The sequence below is a fragment of the Helianthus annuus genome, chromosome 17 (assembly GCF_002127325.2).
Source record: "Helianthus annuus cultivar XRQ/B chromosome 17, HanXRQr2.0-SUNRISE, whole genome shotgun sequence".
Classification (NCBI taxonomy): Eukaryota; Viridiplantae; Streptophyta; class Magnoliopsida; order Asterales; family Asteraceae; genus Helianthus; species Helianthus annuus.
This window is the reverse complement of record NC_035449.2, coordinates 136,921,624-136,943,608: the sequence shown is the minus strand read 5'-3', so window position 1 is coordinate 136,943,608 and position 21,985 is coordinate 136,921,624. Positions and strand designations below refer to the sequence as shown.

The window sequence follows — 21,985 nt, the reverse complement described above, 5'->3', positions numbered from 1 at the left end:
GGCTACCTCATAGTCTCGAGCCCAACCGTATGGACCGAGTGGGTTTGTGAAATCAAGTGGGTGTTGTGCGTTTTGGGCCGTTTATGACATATATACACACACAATGCACATAAACAAACATACCAAGTATTCATTCAATTAAATAAGGTTCACATAAACACGTATCGTTACACAAAGCAAGTCTAAAGTTCGAGTTGTCACATTATCCCCAACTAATTGGAAATTTCGTCCCGAAATTTGGTATGCACTCACTGAGGAAGCTAGGTAAGTTATAGCGTTCACTGGTTTTCCTGGGGTGTCACATCCTTCCCCCGTTGATCTGGAATTTCGTCCCGAAATTCCGAAGTAGTAGCTTCAGCCTCAGTAGTGGTTGCATTGGTTTCGAATAACTGGGGGTACTTTTCTGTCATCCTGTCTTCGCGTTCCCAGGTGTACTCTGGGCCACGTTTGGAGTTCCAACGAACTCGGACAAGAGGGATTCTCTTGTGTTTGAGGACCTTCACATCCCGGTCCGTGATTTCTATTGGTTCCTCGACGAACTGCAACCGCTCGTCGATAGTGAGTTCCTTAAAAGGAATGATGAGGTTTTCATCTGATAGGCACTTCTTTAAGTTCGATACATGAAAGACATTGTGAACTGCTCCGAGTTCAGCTTGTAGGTTCAACTTGTAGGCTACCTTGCCAATCTTTTCTAAGATTTCGAATGGTCCGACGTACCGCGGATTCAGTTTGCCCCTTTTGCCAAAACGTACCACACCCTTCCAGGGTGAAACTTTTAGTAAAACCCGGTCCCCGACCTGAAATTCCAAAGGCTTTCTACGCTTGTCCGCGTAGGCTTTCTGACGGTCGCGTGCTGCCGCCATGCGTTGCCGTATCTGTGCTATCTTTTCTGTGGCGTCCACTACAATCTCTGGACCCGTAATCTGACTATCCCCCACCTCTGCCCAACAGAGAGGTGACCGGCATTTACGTCCGTACAATGCCTCGAATGGAGCGGCTTGAATGCTGGTATGGTAACTGTTATTATACGAGAACTCCACCAAAGGGAGGTGCTTTTCCCAGCCGTTGCCGAAATCGATAACGCATGCCCTAAGCATGTCTTCAAGTGTTTGAATCGTTCGCTCAGACTGCCCATCCGTCTGAGGATGATATGCTGTGCTCATGTCCAATCGTGAGCCGAAAGATTTATGCATTGCTTGCCATAGCTCTGACGTGAATCGTGCATCGCGATCCGAAATAATAGAGGTGGGCACTCCGTGCCTCGAAACAACTTCTTTAAGATAGACGTCTGCGAGAGTGGAGAACTTGTCCGTCTCCTTAATCGGCAGGAAGTGTGCAGACTTGGTGAGTCGATCAACTATGACCCATATTGTATCGTTCCCACGCTGAGATCTAGGTAAGCCTGTAACAAAATCCATGGAAATTTCTTCCCATTTCCATTGAGGTATCTTAGGCTGCTGAAGTAGACCAGCTGGCTTCTGATATTCAACCTTGACTCTCGCACAGGTCAAACATTTTCCAACGTACGTAGCGATGTGGGCCTTCATGCTAGGCCACCAATAAGTAGTGCTGATGTCGTGGTACATTTTATCTGACCCTGGATGTACCGAGTAGCGAGACTTGTGAGCTTCATCCATTACAAGTTCGCGTAAACCGCCATAGAGAGGGACCCAAATCCGACCCGTTACATAGTAGGCGCCGTCTTCCTTTTGTTCCATTTGTTGTCGTGAGCCGCGTAAGGCTTCGTCCTTGACGTTTTCGGGCTTCAGTGCTTCTGTCTGAGTATTTCGTATCTGTGTAGGAAGGCTAGACTGAATCGTAAGCTGTAGCGCTCGCACGCGCTTCGGTAAGGTGTCCTTTCGACTTAGGGCGTCAGCCACAACATTGGCTTTGCCTGGATGGTACTTGATGGCACATTCGTAGTCGTTAAGTGGCTCGACCCATCGTCGTTGACGCATGTTCAAATCCTTCTGCTTAAGGATATGCTCGAGACTCCTGTGATCGGTGTAAATCGTGCACCTGGTACCGTACAGGTAGTGTCGCCATATCTTAAGCGCAAAAACAACAGCTCCCAGCTCTAAATCGTGCGTCGTGTAGTTTCGTTCGTGAACCTTGAGTTGCCGAGAAGCGTAGGCTATCACTTTATCACGTTGCATCAACACACATCCAAGACCCTGGATGGATGCATCACAATATACTACAAAGTCTTCTGTGCCCTCTGGCAATGAAAGAATAGGTGCGCTGCAAAGCCTATCCTTTAGATACTGAAAAGCAGTTTCCTGCGTGTTGCCCCAACGGTAGGTGACACCCTTCTGTGTCAGTAGTGTAAGTGGTTGCGCGATCTTTGAAAAGTCTTTGATAAACCGTCTGTAGTAGCCTGCCAAACCCAAGAATTGGCGTATTTCTGTCGGTGTACGCGGTGCAGGCCAGTTCCTGATCGAATCTACCTTGGATGGATCGACATGGATCCCATCCTTGTTTACCACGTGGCCTAAGAAGTGGACTTCACGAAGCCAGAAGTCGCATTTAGAAAGCTTGGCGTACAGCTGTTCCTTTCGAAGGAGTTCCAAAATAAGGCGAAGATGCTGCTCGTGCTCCTCCTGACTCTTGGAGTAAATCAGAATGTCGTCGATGAAAACAATGACGAACTTGTCGAGATAGGGTTTGCACACCTTGTTCATAAGATCCATAAATACTGCAGGTGCGTTCGTAAGTCCGAACGGCATAACCAAGAACTCATAGTGACCATAGCGAGTTCTGAATGCTGTCTTGGAGACGTCCTCCTCACGGACTCTCAGTTGATGATATCCTGACCGTAGGTCGATCTTGGAATAGTAACACGACCCTTGCAACTGGTCGAATAAGTCGTCTATGCGTGGAAGAGGATAACGGTTCTTCACCGTCACCTTGTTCAGTTCCCTGTAGTCTATACACATCCTGAACGTACCGTCTTTCTTTTTCACGAAAAGCACTGGAGCTCCCCAAGGCGAAGAGCTTGGACGAATGAAGCCCTTTTCCAAGAGCTCTTGTAGCTGCTTTGACAATTCTTCCAATTCTGATGGAGCTAGACGATATGGTGCGCGAGCTATGGGTGCTGCTCCTGGAGCGAGCTCGACCTGAAATTCAACCTGACGATGAGGCGGTAAGCCAGGTAAATCTTCAGGAAACACCTGAGGGAAGTCACGTACGACTGGTATATCCTCCAATTTCTTTTCCTTTACTGATGCGTCTAAAACAAGAGCCAAAATGGCTGTGTGACCTTTACGTAAGCACTTCTGAGCTTTCAAGAATGAGATGATGCCAACCACAGCACCACTCTTGTCGCCTTGGACTTCGAGAGGTTCTTGACCAGAACGTGGAATACGGATGATCTTCTCACTGCATAAGATTTCTGCCTGGTGTTGGGATAACCAATCCATCCCAATCACGACGTCGAAACTACCCAAAACTATGGGAATGAGATCAATAGAGAAGGCTTGACCAGCTAGGATAAGATTACAACCCTGAACTACGTGCGTGGCTTCTAGACTTTTACCGTTAGCTAACTCTACTACATGTTTGGTGGGTAAAAGTGTTGGTGCACGTTTTAGCAGTTGACACATTTTCACAGACATATAGCTTGTATCCGCACCCGAATCAAATAAGACAGTAACGTAAATATTGTCGAGGAGAAACTTACCCATAACAACGTTGGGATCGTTCACTGCGTCGCCTCGACCTAGCACAAAAGCACGCCCCCGAGCTTCGTTGCCGTTGTTATTTCCTCCGTTGTGGTTGTTGCCGTTGCCCTGGTTGTTGTTGTTGTTCTGGTTCCTGTTGAGCTGTGGGCAGTGTCTCTTGATGTGGCCTTCAGCACCACAATTGTAGCATCCCTTATTGCCCTGTTGTTGGTTAGGCTGAGCGTGAGGCTGCTGCTGATTTTGGTTCGCAGGACGAAGGCTTCTACAGTCTTTGGCCTCGTGACCCATCTTGAGGCATCTTTGACAACGACCCTTGGTACACTGACCGTTGTGGTGCCTGTTGCAGTTGTTGCATTTTGGAAGATTTCCGCGATATCCACCCTGCCTGTGGCTACCTGACGACTGCTGGTTAGGGCTTTGGTAGTTGTCAGTCTTTCGCTGCTGATTCTGGGACTGAACCGAAACTGATGCTTTGCTTGAATCCCCCTCCCATTTCCTCTTGTTGTCACTGAGGGTAGCGGGAGTAGTTGAAGGAGTGACTGTAGCAGTAGAGCTGACACGCTTAGGCAGTTTATTCTGATCCACTGCCTGATCGGTGATGCGGTGAGCGAGACGCTGGATTTCCTGGATGTTGTCGAGGTTAGCCGAGGTAACGTGGCTCTGGATTTCTGGTGCCAACCCCTTGAGATACATCTCGATACGCTTGTATGGAGGGTCTACCATAGTTGGACACAACACGGCCAGCTCGTTTGACCGCTTGGTATACGCTTCAATCTCCGACCCAACCATTTTCAGATTATACAGCTCGTCTTCTAGCTTGTGAATATCTTCACGCGTACAATACTCTCTCTTGATAAGCTCCTTAAAATCGTTCCAGGGTGTGGCGTTAGCGGCTGCCAACCCCAGAATTTGCACCTGCGCGTTCCACCAGGTTAGCGCGATTCCTTCTAAAGTGCCGGTGGCGTATTTCACCCTGCGTGCCTCAGGGCATTCACACATCTCGAATACTGATTCTAGCTTCTCGAACCAGTGGAGGAGTCCAACCGCAACTTCTGTGCCACTGAACGTGCCAGGACGGCAGTCCATAAAGTTCTTGAATGTGCAGACAGGCTGCTGCGCGTGTTGACCTATTGTGTACGAATAGGACGAAGTTAAATACGAGAGTTAATGTAGGATCTAAAGATCCTAGTGTGTGCCTATACTGCAGGATATACTACCTGCTTGAGCTGCTGCAACTGCCGCAGCAACTTGGGCTTGAACAAGAGCCTCTAACTGGGCTTGTGTCATGTTAATTCTTCCAGCCATTGATCTTCATGTCAAAGGCGAAATAGGTGAGAAAAGTTCGCGAATAGTGCGATGACAGAAAAGTGTAAGCACGTAAGGGTTCTTAAGCAATAGCAAATAGTGAGCATTGTAGTCTAAGCATACCACGAGCAAAGTTCTAAATAATTCTAGCAAGTAGGCAATAAACGTAAACCTTATTACCTAGGATGTCGAGTCTTGCACGTGGAGCGAAGCGTCGTTGTGGATCGTTGAGAGCACTGTACTGGTTATAGTCCGGTTTTAATATAAACGTTTTCCCGTATTAAAACCAAGTTCTCTATAACCAATGGCTCTGATACCAATCTGTCACACCCCCAAAATCCCACACGCGGAGTACCACCGCTTGGAGGCGTGACATGACCAGGATCAAGCCATCAATCATATCAAACATAGCAATTAATAATAATAAAAGTAGTTAAGGTAGTTCATCATGACATGATTGATGTTTCAAAACCAAACATTGTTTAAGTAGCGGAAGCATTGTTGTAAACCCAAGTTAAAAATACTGAAATGTCATAGGTGTCTAACATAGTAATACGATCCTTGTCCACAACGACCGGCTCCTCTTTGTGCAAGCTCCATGTACCTAACGATCTGCAAGGCATGTAACAGAATGATCAACAAACTAGTTGAGCGAGTTCACAGTAAGTAAGTGCGTAACAGTAAGTAACGGGTGGCTCTACTGGGCCGATAGTAAGTTGTATAGGTGGGGGCTTCCCATGTTATGTGACCACTAGACTATTCGTAACAACTACTCGTATCATCCCTGTTCTTCTTCCGAGAACAGTAGCGCGTATGGGGTGTACGTAGGTTTTACGCACGTATCCTTCACAACCGAGGATAGGAGACGCGGGGGTGTACATGGGTTTCACGTACGTATCCTTTGTACCGAGGATAGAAGTAAGTAATGCGTACACGTAGGTTTTACGTGCGTGCCTGACATCCGAGGCAGTAATTGGCATATGACCACGTAGGTGTTATCCTAACCTACGGAACCGTCCTGACATCCGAGGATCATGGTATGTGATAGTCTAGGAAAGCATATGTACGTTCTTAGTCAATAGTAACCTTTATCCCATTCCCACGACCCGGGAATCCCATGCCTTAGTAGGGGTGTGAACTCACCTGGGTTTGCTCGGCAGACAGTAAAATGCTCAAGTATACAAGTAAGGGATCAACCACGTCCTATCATGGTTACTTATGCAAGTTAGGTTCGTATATAGCACGTTTGTATCACGTATGGTATCAAGTATGATCATGGCAAATCACATAAACGTATCAGTAGTTCATATCATGTAACGAGTCCAAGTAGTCGGCCCAATTAACATAAGCAGTCCAATTAGCAGCTATGTAAACAAGTCCAATTATGTGCACGTGCGTGGTCTCGACTCGAGACTAGAGATCTCGAGTCGCAACAAGGGAGATCTCGACAGATGTATATCCTTCGAGACTAGGTGGTCTCGAGTCAGGTCTCGAGTCGCAACGGGCTGGTCTCGGTTTGTCATGGTCCACTCGAGATCATACAGTCTCGAGTCGCAATCCGGACTCGCAACCAGAGTTTCGAGTGGTGCTGATTGTGTGCGTGTGTGATGGTCTCGAGTTATCCTGCTTTGGTCGAGATCACATGATCTCGACTCGCAACCGTGTCATTGTAACAACTTTCCATATTTCCAGTTTATCAATCCCGTAATGTTAGCAAACAAAATATCAGTTTCTCAATTCAGATCAAACAGCAATTAATCTATAATCATGGACATTCATATCATCAATCATGCATATTCATAATAACATCCAACAACAATCGGGTTATCAAACAACCCTACCCCGAAAATCATAAGCATATCCTTGGACTAGCATGCAACCTAACCGGTTATACTCGGGCCGATTATTTATCACTTCATATATACAGCCGATTATCATCATCAACAGTACAAGGAATCGGATCATCAACATAAATCTGTTATATGTTTTCAATCTATTTGATTTATATAAACTCTACCCAATCATACATGGACTGATTACAAGATCACACAAGAATATCACATTAACAGTTTATGCACTAACTATCATATTCATCATATAGAGCATGCATGGCTCAAAATCAAATAATACAAACCGACAATATTACACTAACCGGATCAGGAGATGAACAAGAGTTAGTCCGAAACTTCAAAGAATGGAGGTGGGATGTTCGGCTGCCTCGGTTTTGGTTCCGGCCAAGAGAGAGAGCGTTTGGTGTGTGTGTGTTCTTGGTTGCAAGGTTGTGAAAAACTAAACCCTAAAGGGATGTGTATGCATAAATACGTATGGAATGAAAGTGGGCCGAAACCCCCACTTGGGCTACCTCATAGTCTCGAGTCCAACCGTATGGACCGAGTGGGTTTGTGAAATCAAGTGGGTGTTGTGCGTTTTGGGCCGTTTATGACATATATACACACACAATGCACATAAACAAACATACCAAGTATTCATTCAATTAAATAAGGTTCACATAAACACGTATCGTTACACAAAGCAAGTCTAAAGTTCGAGTTGTCACATTATATGTTGCATTTTACACACATCAAGACTCTTACCAAACCGTTCCCTTAACCCCCGAGCAGGTAACCAACATACCTCCATATAGACTGTGGAGATATGAATGGTGAAAATCTTTTATTTTATATAGACAGTAAAATAATGCCAAGAAACCACGGACAAACGATAAGGAAGAATCACCTTCAACATAAGAAACTAGTTATTCAAGTCATTAATACAAAACCAATTAAAAAGTGCAAAATATTAAAAATAAAAAGTATTACACTAAACACTTGTCTTCACCAAGTGATGTAAGAGACTTAGGCAAACATGGCCTTTGATTGTCAAGAACTCTTACGATCAATATTGGATCTCGAGACGACTCACACACTCTATGATGGACAATGGATGATGGTGGTGGATGATGGGGTTGTGATGGTGGTGGGTGGTGGGTGAAGTGTGAGAGAGGTGGTGTGCCAAGGGATGAGTTGCAAGAGCTCCAAGCACTCCTATTTATAGGCTGAACAGAAGCTCGGGCACGTCCCCGTGTCCATTGGGCACGACCCCGTGTCCATCCTCCTCTCTTTCTTCATTTAATGCAGTTTGTCTGCATTAGTTGACCTCAACCCCGTGTCCGCTGAGCACGACCTCGTGTGCAGAAGCATATCTGTACTATCAAGATTTGCCTGGATTTCGCGAATCTTATAGTTGACCAAGACCCCGTGTCCACTGAGCACGGCCCCGTGGTGGGCGATGGAAGCTTCTACAACTTTGTCTTTTCTGCTGACACTTGGGCACGCCCCCGTGCTCATTGAGCACGGGGCGTGTTCAGCCTTCTGTTTCCTTGTTTTGATTGGGAAGATGATGTCGGGAGGCCAGGCATGCCACGTTTGTTCTTTTTCTTGTATTTATGTTAGATTTAGCTGCCTTTTTGCTTCTTTTGTGTAGGAACGTTATACGCCCTGACGAGTCGATCAGAAGAGTGCTCAGACTGAATCAGAGGCGGAATTCATTGATTCAGTCTTTGTTTAGCTTGAATTTCACTAATTTGTCTCTGTTTATTGATCTTTTAACAGTTTACAAGCTCTGGAGACGATTTGGCATGGCTTCGCCGTCGTATACAAAACCACAACCTAACAGCTACATAGTTCCGCTCATAGGTGCCTATTTATAGGCCTGATGGGTTCGCTTATATGGTCATGACATAAAAGCGGACCATCATGATGACATATGAGCGGACCTACTCAAAGACACATAAGCGGACCTACAATGTTGACATATAAGCGGACCTATCTAACTCATGTGTTTCCTGATTTTCGTTCACTGTACAATCAGCCCTAGCTAAGACTCGAACTAAGATGTAGTCGACAGACAACTGCACCAACAGACTCCCCCTTGAATGTTGACGGAATCTTCAGTGAGAGTCTTCAAACATGACAATTCTTCAATCTTGATCGGTCTTCTTCAGGAACTCTTCCTGGAATCATATACCCGGAACTTTCTCTGGCTCTAACTCTCATCAGACTCCCCCTATCATCAAGCTGGGATCGCCGTCTGGAATTTGTTATCACCATTGAAATCAAATCCTGGCTTTATCAGTTTAAGCTCTTCTCAGGTTCTGATGTATCTCCTGGCTTTCCGTAGCAGCAAGATCAGAAACCTACACAACTCAAACATTCTATTACAAACCAACAAAGTTGTGATTCAACTTAATGAATCAACTAAACATTTGAGAATCTTCACATGTAAAACTTATCAAACTTTCCAAAATCTGATTAAACATTTCAAACCAAATTAACCAAACCATCTGTTCATCATGTTTATCCTTGGAGATTTTGAATATCAGCTCTCCAACATCAGTTGTCGAAAATCTTTTTGGATTTTTTCAATAATACGAAACATAAGTGCAAAAACTGAAATTAAATGCAGAAATGAAATATGTACAAACACTATTTTTGTGAGTTTGTGCATGAAGATCATATCAGTTGCCGACTAAACACTAGTACTGTTAAGCTATTAATTCATTTTAAGCTTTTAAACAGTTCGCGTTGATTGCCGATATACTGATCCTCTTAAATTTTCACAAAACGTTCAACCTGTTTGGGATACAGAATTAGTGTTTTAGAACTTAAACATCTACATGTGTCCCACCTCAGTATATACTCACGTATCCAGACCCCAATATTCAGTCTTACAGGTGAGTATACCACAATTGATATCTGTTAAGGGGTAATTGCGAGGGCCGTGAGAGCTCAGGTCGATACTTCCGTATACGCAGAGAGATGACAGCTTTGACTTTAAAGTGTGTCCCCTTTAGAGGATCTTTTATTTACAACAGCAGCGACTATCAATTTTATTGTTTCATCAGCATGCTGAGGGCGAGCTTATATTTCAAAGCTTTTTGCAGAAAGTATTATCTGAGGACTAGGTCAGTACTTCCATACAGTAGAAGTCCCGGGATAATACCCCAGATATCACTGAGTATAAAGACCTAGTATCTCAGAATACGGGACCCTTCAAATAGGATTTCAGGGGTTACCTATATATCCTGGAGGTGTTCCCCACGTAAACGCAAGTGAAATTTATGTTTATATCCCAAACTGATCTACTAATTTTGCAAAAACCTACCGGCACATCTTTAGTGAGACTGCTTAATTGCATTTATACATTACAAATCTTTAGCATAATGTACCAGTCTAGCTGATGTACTATCATTTCCTCTTATATGCACCAAAACTCATTTTTAATTTTTATGTTTTTGACATTTTCAAATTTTCTAATTTTTTTAAAATTTTTGTCCCCCTAAAATTAAAATATATTTCAATTTTGATTTTCTGGGAAAATTTGAAATAAATTGTACAAAGATGACAACTTGATGAGAATCACTTCAATTCTTCATCCACCTGGCGTAAACAATCAGAACTCCCCCTCACAACAAACTATTTTCCCATTATGATTTCAAAACACTTAAGTTTGTTTTAATCGAAATGGTTTTTCCAGAAAATTAGTTTTGTTTACCAACCATTTGTAGGTTCGGGGTTGTCTTATCATCTTGTTTTTTTTTTTTTAAAAAAAAAAAACATATGATAGATTTTACAATTTCAGTTCTAAACCTCGAACATCGCTTGTAGAAAATCAAGTACAACTTAATGTCCATGATTTACCACATGTAAGGAGAAAAATCACCAGAGTGAAATTTCTCAAGAAATGTGCCGATTCATGTTCCACGCTTACCAACCTGGGAACTCCGGCAAGTCAGGTTTTTCTCTTTAAACAGATTCACCCAAGCCTGACAGTCCTTGGGTGATTTTGAATTCTTGTTCAACAATGGTGGAAAATTTACATCATCCATTGTTAAACCTGAATTCTCCTCTTTTATCTCAACCAATGGCTCCTCTGGCTTTGAAGAACCAGAATCATTGCCTGAACGTGGCTTGTCTGACTTTGATGAGCCAGATTCATCGCCGACATGTGGCTCCTTTGTTTCCAAAGAAACAAATTCATCGCCAAAAGGTGGCTTGTCTGACTTTGACCTGTCAAATTCATTGCCGACCATTTTCTTTTTCATCTTTTCTTCTTTCGTCCTCAGATTTGTATCCGATGAATTCGTCTTGCCTGACTTTGCAATCAAGGAAGTTGATTCATCAGAACTCTTATTCGATCTGTCTGGTGAACCCAAGGACAAAATCTTCTCCAGATACTCTCTCGCCTTCTTCCTCTTCTTCCTCAATCTATCTTTCTGCCCTTGAGAAAGCTTCACTTTCTTTTCGTGAACTTTAGGTTCTTGAACCTTCTGTTCTTTGGGCTTGACATTGACTGAAATCTTTGCCAATTTTTGAGACTTAGCCCTCAATCTGTCATTCGATCTCCTTGGGCAATCTCTGGCAATGTGACCTTTGATTTGACAATTATAGCATCTTCTTGTCTCATAATTCCAGCTTTGGCAGTTACCAACAATGTTTCCTTGATAACCGCATTGGTAACACACTCTGTTATCGTACCAATCACCATTTTCAGCCTAAATACTCAGATCAAAGCATTGTTTGGCTTGGTGATATTCCTTTCTCCTGTTAATTGCTGGGTTTGACTTTTGAGCACTGTGGTCCGACCTGCACCACTTATTCCCATCAATTTTTGAATTTTAATATTTCAATTTTTGTAATTTTTCATTGCGATTGGATGATTGATCTGATGAGCTTTTATTATCTCTTTGAACATTTTTATCATTTTTAATTTTTTGTTTCTGTTCCACTTTCTTCTTCAAAGGTTTTTGCTTAGAGCATTCTCCCTTTTCGGTCGATTGTAGTACAGTTTTCTGAAATTTTTCTTTTAATTTCAAAAACAATTTTTGTTTTTCAATTTTTTCATTTTCATCATCAGATTTCTCATCACAATCTTCAACTTTGACATTGTCAAAGTTTGTGACATCGTCACTTATTGGAACAGAATTGATTGGTTTTGGACAGGGAAAATTCAAATTCTCTGAGGAAATCACAAAACCTTTCAATTTCTTCTCAAGTTCATCAATCTTGTTTCTTGAATTTTCAGCTTCATTTTCAAGCTGAGATATTCTTTCAAGATGAGACTTGATTGATTTTTTATTCTCATTCTTCATGTTTTCAAGAACATACTTTTCATTTTCCAAAACTTTTATTTGTTCTTGAAATCTCATTAGCTTTCAGATTTTTGTTCTCAAGCTTTATCCAGAAATCTTCATTTTCTGAAGATTTCTTTTTTGCTTTCAAAGTCTTTTTCTAAATCTTCGATTTTCTTTCGAGCACAATCACCTTCCTTTTCAAGTTTAATAATTTTCTGAAGATGGGAATTGATTATTTTTTGCTTTTCAATGTTGTTTTGACTAAAACCATTTCTCCCATCTTCAAGAATTTTTATTTGACTTTGAAATTCTTTCTCAGCTTTTAGTTTCTTTATTTCAAAAACTTTCAGTTTATCTTCAAAATTTTTTGCATTTTCTTTCAATTTCTGATTTTCCAATGTCAAACTGTTCAAGTTACTCAACAGTTTGTCATTTTCAGAGTTCAGCTTTACACAGTTTTCCTGCAAAACAAGAATCTGTTTTTCATCAGTCTGCTTTTCATCGTTCAACTTCTTGACTTCCAATGTCAAACTTTCCGCATTCTTCAAGAGTTTGTCATTGTCAGTCTTAAAGTTGTCACACTTAGAGCACACTGATTCACAACTTGAGGATCCAAACTCTACAGATTCCTCAGCATTTAAAGCTTCTTCTTCCTTTGCCCTGAATATACCTGCACAAAATATTTTAACAAAATCAGGAGGATTTTCATTCTTATCTATATAACAACCTTTCTTGATATCGTATTTCATCACATATTTTGCCCTAACACATTCAACAATCCTTTTGTTCATCTCATCAATCACATCTAATCCCATATCCATCAAATGATTTTCCAACACTTTAATCATATCTTTTCTTTTCTTTTCTTTCTATTTTCAAATTCATGAGTTTTAAGTATGCTGATGAATCTGTTTAGATGTAATTTTGAAAAATTTGAATCCTTCCTTAAATTTTTCAAACATTTACTCCATTCAATAGGTAATGTATCTGCAAACTTTTCTATCTTTTCAGCATCTGACAGAAATATCTCATGATTTTTCAAGTAACTAAGTAAGACTCTATATCGGTTTTCTAGATCTTCCAAAGTTTCATTTTTCAAACATACAAAATATTTAAACCTTTTTGCCCATCCATCCTTGCTCACTCTTTTATAACTCTCATCTATAAACCCTTGATTCCAATTATTAAATCTCTCAAAATAATAGTTTTCTTGTTCATCAAAGACCATTGCCATTTTTCTAATAATCCCAACAAATCTTTGTTGTTCACAAAAGCGAAACAAGTAGTGTCCAAATGAGCGAAACTAATCAAGTTCACAAGAGCGAAACACCTGTAATGTTCACAAAAGCGGACCCAACTGATTGTTACAATGAGCGAACCACAACAAATATGTAACTACAAGCGGACCTCTTGAGCGAACCTACAACAAATATGTTCCTAAAAGCGAACCTCTAGAGCGAACCCTCAACAATCAAGTCCCTATGAGCGGACCTCTAGAGCGGAACTCCAACAAACCTGATCTTATAAGCGGACCTAAAAAGCGAACCTCTATAGTGCCATAAAAGCGGAACCTATTCACGAGCAGTTTTAGGTCACTTATAGGCCGATTTTAAGCCTGAATTTCTCAAGGGTTTGTCTATGTCCAATAACACACAATCTGAGAGATTTTGAGCTGATTTTGACCGTTTAAAAAATTTTCTGAAATGAAGAAAGAAGGTGTAGAAATCAGAATATTTGAGCGAAAACGAGCTAAACTGTAAGAACTCTTCCTCCTGAGCTCTGATACCACTTGTAGGAACGTTATACGACCTGACAAGTCGATCAGAAGAGTGCTCAGACTGAATCAGAGGCGGAATTCATTGATTCAGTCTTTGTTTAGCTTGAATTTCACTAATTTGTCTCTGTTTATTGATCTTTTAACAGTTTACAAGCTCTGGGGACGATTTGGCATGGCTTCGCCGTCGTATACAAAACCACAACCTAACAGCTACATAGTTCCGCTCATATGTGCCTAGTTATAGGCCTGATGGGTTCGCTTATATGGTCATGACATAAAAGCGGACCATCATGATGACATATGAGCGGACCTACTCAAAGACACATAAGTGGACCTACAATGTTGACATATAAGCGGACCTATCTAACTCATGTGTTTCCTGATTTTCGTTCACTGTACAATCAGCCGTAGCCTAAGACTCGAACTAAGATGTAGTCGACAGACAAATTTATATGTAATTTATATGTTGCATTTTGTGCACATCAAATACCCCCACACTTGAATCTTTGCTTGTCCTCAAGCAAAACTCTTTATAATGTGACTTTTTCACTCCCAAATGGAATGGGTAGAAGAGAAGGTTTTTGGGCTTGTCATAGAGTGTCGGGATTTCCAAGATTCTCTATTAAGTTTTATTTTTATTTATTTACAATCCTATTCGTCATGATTTATTAAAAACATTTCATAAGATAAATTACTTATTAGGGCATAACATGCCTCTTTAAAATTCCATTTATATACAAGTTCACATACCTTACGAGGGATCACTCAACACTCGGCCGAAGGTGTATTTTTAGTGAATAACTCGAGAGCGGCATGGAACTTACTCCTACCACAAGCTTGCCAAGCTATCAATCTTCCTCCTTTTTAACTATATACCTTTGTAAATATCAAGAGGACTTTTTGAGTGAAGGGTTAGGCTTGGGCTAAAGGTGGGTGGTTGGGTTAGTGGTTAGTAAAAGGGCGAAAAGCGTAAAAAGCGTCGGTTTTTAAAAGACTTTTTATTTTTTGACAATTTATTTTATTTTGATGAACCATTTCTTTCAAACAAAGTTATTTTTGATAAACTTGTTTGTTTATTTGGTTTCATCATCATATTCTCTTTGTTTTTAGTCATAAGAAAAACCGAGCTTTGTTACTAAAAGAAAGGGTAAAAATAAAAAAAAAATAGGTGGGTAAATAGGGTGTTTGTTTTGGGTTAAGAAACGAAAAGGTTTAGGCTCAAAGGGGTTAACTAGGGGGATTTTGGGTAGATGGTAAAAAAAAAATAATGGTGTAGAAAGAAAAAAGGGTTAGTCCTAATGCCTCCATCATTTACTTACTCGGGTTTAAGTTGGTAAGGACTGGGAATGCATTGTCATGGCAAGTTCTAGAGTCGTAAGAACCAGGCGGCTATTCACACAAGAAACGAAAAATGAGCATTTAGTGTAAAGATATGTATTTGTATGCTCAATAAAGGCTTAAAACTCACTTTTGTGGGAATGAGTTTTTATGTGATCAAGTATATATAATCAAATTTTAACTAAGCTTGTCATGCCGTTTCATAATTTTCTTATGTTGGTTCTTTTTATCACGACGCTATCGGTTGTAAATTTGTAAAAATATAACCTGTTTAGAACTTGAAATTCCCAACTTAAACTTAGACAAGTAAAAAGAAAATGAATTTTTTTTAAAAAAAAAATTGGGGTGATTAGCGGTTCCAATAGAGTTTTGTGTAAGGCTTGTTAATTAGGACTTGCAAGATTCAAAGTTTTAGCATCCCCCCCACACTTAAATTACACATTGTCCTCAATGTGTCCCAAAAATAAGTTTTTAGGTTGATTGAATGTGTAAAAGGATGTTAAAAGCAAAATTTTTATGTTACTGGTACTCTAGACACGGCCCCGTGGTGTCCGGGCACGGCCCCGTGTTCAAGTGCCGGTAACAGAAGTTTGTAAAAAGAAACAGAAGCCTGGACACGGGGGCGTGTTCAGTGAACACGGCCCGTGTCCAGTTACCTGAACTGGGCGTTTTCTGCAGATTGTGCAGCACGGGGCCGTGTCGGGTGGACACGGGCCGTGCTGAACTTGCTGTAATGAAGAAATTTTTGTCGGATGGCCCTGTTTTCGTGCATGGGTCGCTGGTGCAAGTTTCCCTTGTCATCCTTTACCATCCCAAGTGTGTTTTATTAAAACATCATCCAAACACCAAGCTAAAATCATCATTCATTAAACCATAGAGAGAATTACATAATGTTCCTAGAAAATTAAAAACAAAGAAGAAAAATAAAAGTTAAAAGTCCTAAACTAGATAGGTCAAGTGATACATAAAATTATCATAAGGAGTTCTACTTTTTCATTAGGAACCAAAATCCCGGAAATAGTTTTCCGGTATTGAGAAATGTAGTAGGACTCTCGGCCAAGGGTTATTTTCCTAGATGTTGTTAAAGCCATTCTTCTATCTCTCTTGGGAGGAAGAAGGCGGCTTCATTTTCCTCAACATCTTGTGGAGGAGGAGAAACACCAATCGGGACCCCTTGTAATATATCGCGAGGAGGTCCCGGGTGTATGGTGTACCACTCGGCTGGTATGATGACGTCAGGCACCACGTTCCATGCCCTTTGGGTTACTATTGGCACCAAAGGAGGAGAGGCGAGAATGTTTAACCTCTGGTGCAAGAGGTTGACCTCCCGGAGACACCCTTCCAGTCCCACCGTTAAGTGATTGATACAGTCGACCAATGCTTCTTACACCCCCGTCATTTCATCAATAGCCTCTCTTAAGGCGTAAACATAGTTTACAAGAGAGTCTTCCGCCGTTGATGACCTCCTCCCCTGTCGGTTGTTCCTTGAGTGCGATGAAGATGTTCCGCTTGTTCTGCTCGCCATTCTGGGAAAACACACCGAAAAGAGCTCATTTTATATGAAACAGTACCTCGGACACGGCCCCGTGTTCAATGAACACGGCCCCGTGTCCAATTGTTTGTAGGTTTTTTAAAGCAAGGAATCATGGAGTTTTAAATTATTTTTTCAATTTGTAGGTTAATTTTAAGCATAAATAATTCAAAACAAAGTTGTATAACTTATTTTAAGCAAGATTCCTTGAATAATAACCTTACAAACATCACAATAAAGGTTGGAATCATGAAGCTCCCAAGCTTTAATGGAGGTAGTGATTGGAAATTGAAGAAGAAGGCAATGAACACAAGTGGAAAAGACAAGATGGTTCTTGAGAACCTTCTTTTAGAACATACCTAGGATGGTATGAGTGAAGATCCCAGAAATCTCTGTCTTTTGGAGTGGTCCAAATGAGCAAGAATCTTGCTGCATTTATAGAAAACGACAGCACGCTGGATACGGCCCCGTGTTGGCTGGACACGGCCCCGTGTGCAGACAGATTCCTGACACATTTTTTCCGTATTCTAATGAAATCAGAAGAGAATCTTTTTGGTGGACACGGGGGTGTGTTGACCTGGGCACGACCTTGTGTCTGGAAGCTGTCTTATGGAGTTTGCCTATTTTCAAGGAACTTATCCGGATCGGGTGGTTCCTTACTGGATGGAACAACCCCAAAGTGCCTAAGATACCTTAATTGCTCTAGATTAAGACGAGAATGCAAGAGGTTGTCGGTGAGGGCGATTCCTATGTTAAATGTAGGTGGACAAGTCCAACCCTTTCCCGGGCCTCGTTAAAGAAGGTGTATGCCGAATCCCTCAGGTCTATGTATGCACCGAACGAAGTCGATGGAGAGTCCTTCACGACACAATCGGCACAGGGACGACTATCGATCAAGTCCTCGCTAGAGTTGGAGGTATCATCGGGAATATTAGAGTTGTTTGAATGCGATCCCAACAATTCTTCTTTGGTATCGTCTTGAGATGAGTTAATAAAATCCATCTCAAGTTCTTTTAACCAATTAAGAATTAGATCTTCTAGTTGAAATAGTTCATCAAGAAGCATTGCTCCTAAAATGTCCGGTTGGGCGTATTCGAGGGAGAGATAGGGATTATTTTCACTTTCGCCCCTCTTAAGGATACAGGGAAACGATGGGTCTATATAGTGGGGCTTATAATTTAGAAAGAAACATTCTAATTCCTCATGAGAGCCTCCACATATTTGACACCACGTACCATAAGAGTGCCGAAAGTAAAAAGTATCAGTATCACTCATGTTTATGTCAGAAATTACCAACCGTCGGGATCTTACGGTTCTGTTTTCAGTAACTGAATCTTTGGCACGGGGGCGTGTTGAGTGGGCACGGCCCCGTGTTTAGCTTACTGTCTGACTTAAAACATGATTGCCAGTTCCAATGATTGGGCACGGGGCGTGTTCAATGGGCACGGCCCGTGCTGAGTTCTGCAGAAGCTGAAAAATTAAGAAACTCCTAAAAATAAAAAAAATAAAATAAAAAAAATGATTAGGCCGCTGATTCCTAACTTTCTTAAAATCCTTGTGTCCCCTGCAACGGCGCCAAAAACTTGATGTGCGTGAAGTATGTTATATTTTAGGTGCATATTTTAAGCCCTTTTTACACTTTTTAGCTAAGTTTTAAATTTATAAACACGATATTTACTAACACTATACATACATATGGGCAAGTGCACCCATCGTGGACGTAGTATAGTGTTGGTAAGATACCGAGGTCGTCCAAGGACACAAGAGCTTTTAGTACCGGTTTATCCTCAACGTCTAATCAAATCAAAAAGTTAGAAAAAGGTTTTAAACTAAAAAAAATAAAACTAACTAAAATGCTGAAAAGTAAAATAAAAATAAAAACAGATAGACAAGATGAATCACTTGGATCCGACTCGTGTGTAGTGTAACCTTTGATTATTTCGCACTTTTGCACTTGTTTAAGAGATTATCTTAGTTATTGTAGTAGGCCCCTCTTTTGAAGGTGACGTTACCCTCAACCCAGTAGTTTGAGTCAGCAATGATACAATCCTAAAGGGTCGGATTATTGAAAGATAATTAATTAAGTTATTAATGCATAATGTGGGAGTCCCCTCTTTTGAAGGCGACGTTACCCTCGGCTAAGAAGTCTGAGTCAGCAAGGATACAGTCCTAAGTAGCCGGGTTAAAGTTTTAATAGTAGTTTAACTTATGAGGGGGTTCAAAGAGTTTGGACCCCCGCCATCCAATACCGTTGGGTATTGAAGGAAGTCCTATTAAATTTGACCCAGGTCCTTTGCAGGATCTATACACTGAACAATGGCAAGACTCTTACCAAACCGTTCCCTTAACCCCCGACCAGGTAGCCAACATACCTCCATATAGACCGTGGAGATATGAATGGTGAAAATCTTTTATTTTATATAGACAGTAAAATAATGCCAAGACACCACGGACAAACGATAAGGAAGAATCACCTTCAACATAAGAAACTAGTTATTAAAGTCATTAATACAAAACCAATTAAAAAGTGCAAAAGATTAAAAATAAAAAGTATTACACTAAACACTTGTCTTCACCAAGTGATGTAAGAGACTTAGGCAAACATGGCCTTTGATTGTCAAGAACTCTTACGATCAATCTTGGATCCCGAGACGACTCACACACTCTATGATGGACAATGGATGATGGTGGTGGATGATGGTGTTGTGATGGTGGTGGGTGGTGGGTGAAGTGTGAGAGAGGTGGTGTGCCAAGGGATGAGTTGCAAGAGCTCCAAGCACTCCTATTTATAGGCTGAACAGAAGCTCGGGCATGGCACCGTGTCCATTTGGCCCGGCCCCGTGTCCATCCTCCTCTCTTTCTTCATTAAATGCAGTTTGTTTGCATTAGTTGACCATGCCCCCGTGTCCGCTGAGCACGACCCCGTGTGCAGGAGCATATCTATACTATCAAGATTTGCCTGGAATTCGCGAATCTTATAGTTGACCACTGCCCCGTGTCCGCTGAGCACGGCCCCGTGGTGGGCGATGGAATCTTCTACAACTTTGTCTTTTCTGCTGATACTTGGGCACGCCCCCGTGCTCATTGAGCACGGGGCGTGTTCAGCCCTCTGTTTCCTTGTTTTGCTTGGGAAGATGCTGTCGGGAGGCTGGGTATGCCACGTTTGTTCCTTTTCTTGTATTTATGTTAGATTTAGCTGCATTTTTGCTTCTTTTGTTTATTTGAGCTCATTTAATCTTGAAAATACAAAAGGAAGACAAAAACATACTTTTTCCAACATTAGTACTAAAAAGGGTTAGTTTTATGCCACAATTGATGTAATTTATATGTTGCATTTTGTGCACATCATGGCACGATGATACTCTAGTGGTCCGTCAGTCATCCAAATTTGCTGTTCAAAAAAAAAAAAATAACTTTAGGGTTTAAGGTGTTGTTTGTTTTTTCAGAAAAAAACTGTCTGCAGTCTGATTTCAGCTGATTTTATGTCTGCAACTGAAGATGTGGTCTAAGGTCTGCTAGCTGAAAATATAATACTGTTTGTTTTATAAACTGGATATTGTCTGTATAACATAAAAAAACCCATAATATAACCACCACATCCACCTCCATTTTACAATCAACAAACAAGTGTGCATTTTCATTTTACAATCAAACAAACAGTTGGCCCTAAATATTAGCTAAATATCACTAATACAATCAATAATTACATACACTCATCATCATCAACAGTAGCAACAACATTCATCAACATCAACAGTAGCAGCAACATTCATCATCATCAGTAAATGAAAGAAAATAAAGGGTGTTTTACCGGAATATTCTTCGGGCGGAATAACCATGCTGCCGACGTCTCCACTGTTGCCGCTGCTCCATCTCGTCGCCCTCTCTCTCTCTCTCCGCCTCTTTCTCTCTCTAAAAATCTTCGACCTTTTTGCTTGGGAAAACAAGCGGGTGGAGAGGGGTGTGGGTACTAGTAGAAGAATAGGGGGGTTTGGGGGTGCTTATCGGACCAAAGGGAGGGGCGCCGGGATCCATCTCCGGTTGCCGGAGGTCAAACCAGAGGAGGGGATGGGTGTGCGAGGAAGATGGGTGTGCGGTTGAGAAACAAGGGGAGGAAGGAGGGGAGGTGGAGGTGGTGGTGGTGGTGCTGGGTTAAAGAGGGGGAGAGAGAGAGGAGGAAGATGGTTTTGAAGATCTGAATGTTTGTGAAGACATTAGATATATGCTTTTCTTAAGCTAATAAAAGCAATATTCAGATCTTCTTTAAAAAAAAAACAAATAGTCTTCAAGGTCTTAAGTCTGCCCGCCTGAAGACATAGGCTCCTTGCAGATGTTTTAAACAAAAATAAACAGCACCTAAGTCTTCTGTTTTTGCGTTAACTTATTGGTGAGGTATATGAAAAGCCTCATATTAGAAATCCAATATTGGATATTTATGTGGGTGTGAACACTTATGACATTCGAGCGGTATATATATATTTTTTAAGTGTTCCTATTGTTTGTTGCAATGTAAGGGTCAAAAGTAGGACACAAAATACCTATTTAGTTTAGTTATTTCTTTAGTTTTGCATTTGTTCATAAAAAAGGAAAAACTTTTTAAAATTTCATCTGAAAACTTGATGTCTACTTTGTCATCTTCAATTGATTATAAACTTCATTTCATTAATGATTTTATTTGTCAAAACTTCAAATGCTTATGGCCTTACTGCAGAAGCTACTCCCAAGTCAGTTCTCCTGTCTATGAATGTGCGAGGACTAAGCATCGCTCATGTAAAAAGTCATTTGCAGGTCAGTAAACTTTTAACAAAGTAATTGAGCTCTTTGCATGCATTATCCAAATTTTATCCAATTTTGATCAAGAATCTCTTCTTAATTTCAGATGTATAGAAGCAAGAAGCTTGATGAATCCAGTCGAGGTACGCCATGAAGCATGATCTTGAAAAAAAATTAACCTTTTTAGAGGGTGTTTGGGATTACGTTTTGAAGTGATTATTTGATTATTGCGTTTGTAAAAACATAAATAATCTAAAAAAGTGTTTGGATGAAAAAGTGATTATCTGCCTCCAAAACGCAGTTTTGGAGAAGCATGTACCTACATACTTTTTCAAAACGCAGTTTTGAAAACGCAAAATCTATTTTGAAAACGCATAATCTATTTTGAAAACGCAACACCAAACACCCCTTTAGAGGATAATAAGCAAGTCGATTACTTGGATGAATAA

General features: G+C 41.0%; 1 protein-coding gene across 1 annotated transcript in view; it reads left to right on the top strand.

Annotated features, from left to right (window-relative positions):
* Positions 1 to 21,749, top strand: part of LOC110923509 (putative Myb family transcription factor At1g14600) — a 38,140-nt gene extending 16,391 nt beyond the window's left edge. Inside the window, exons 4-5 of the mRNA XM_035986396.1 lie at positions 21,475 to 21,551; positions 21,643 to 21,749. Of these exons, the coding sequence (XP_035842289.1) occupies positions 21,475 to 21,551; positions 21,643 to 21,690 (125 nt within the window). The 3' untranslated portion in view covers positions 21,691 to 21,749. The remainder of the gene's footprint in view (positions 1 to 21,474; positions 21,552 to 21,642) is intronic.
* Positions 21,750 to 21,985: the final 236 nt, after the last annotated feature.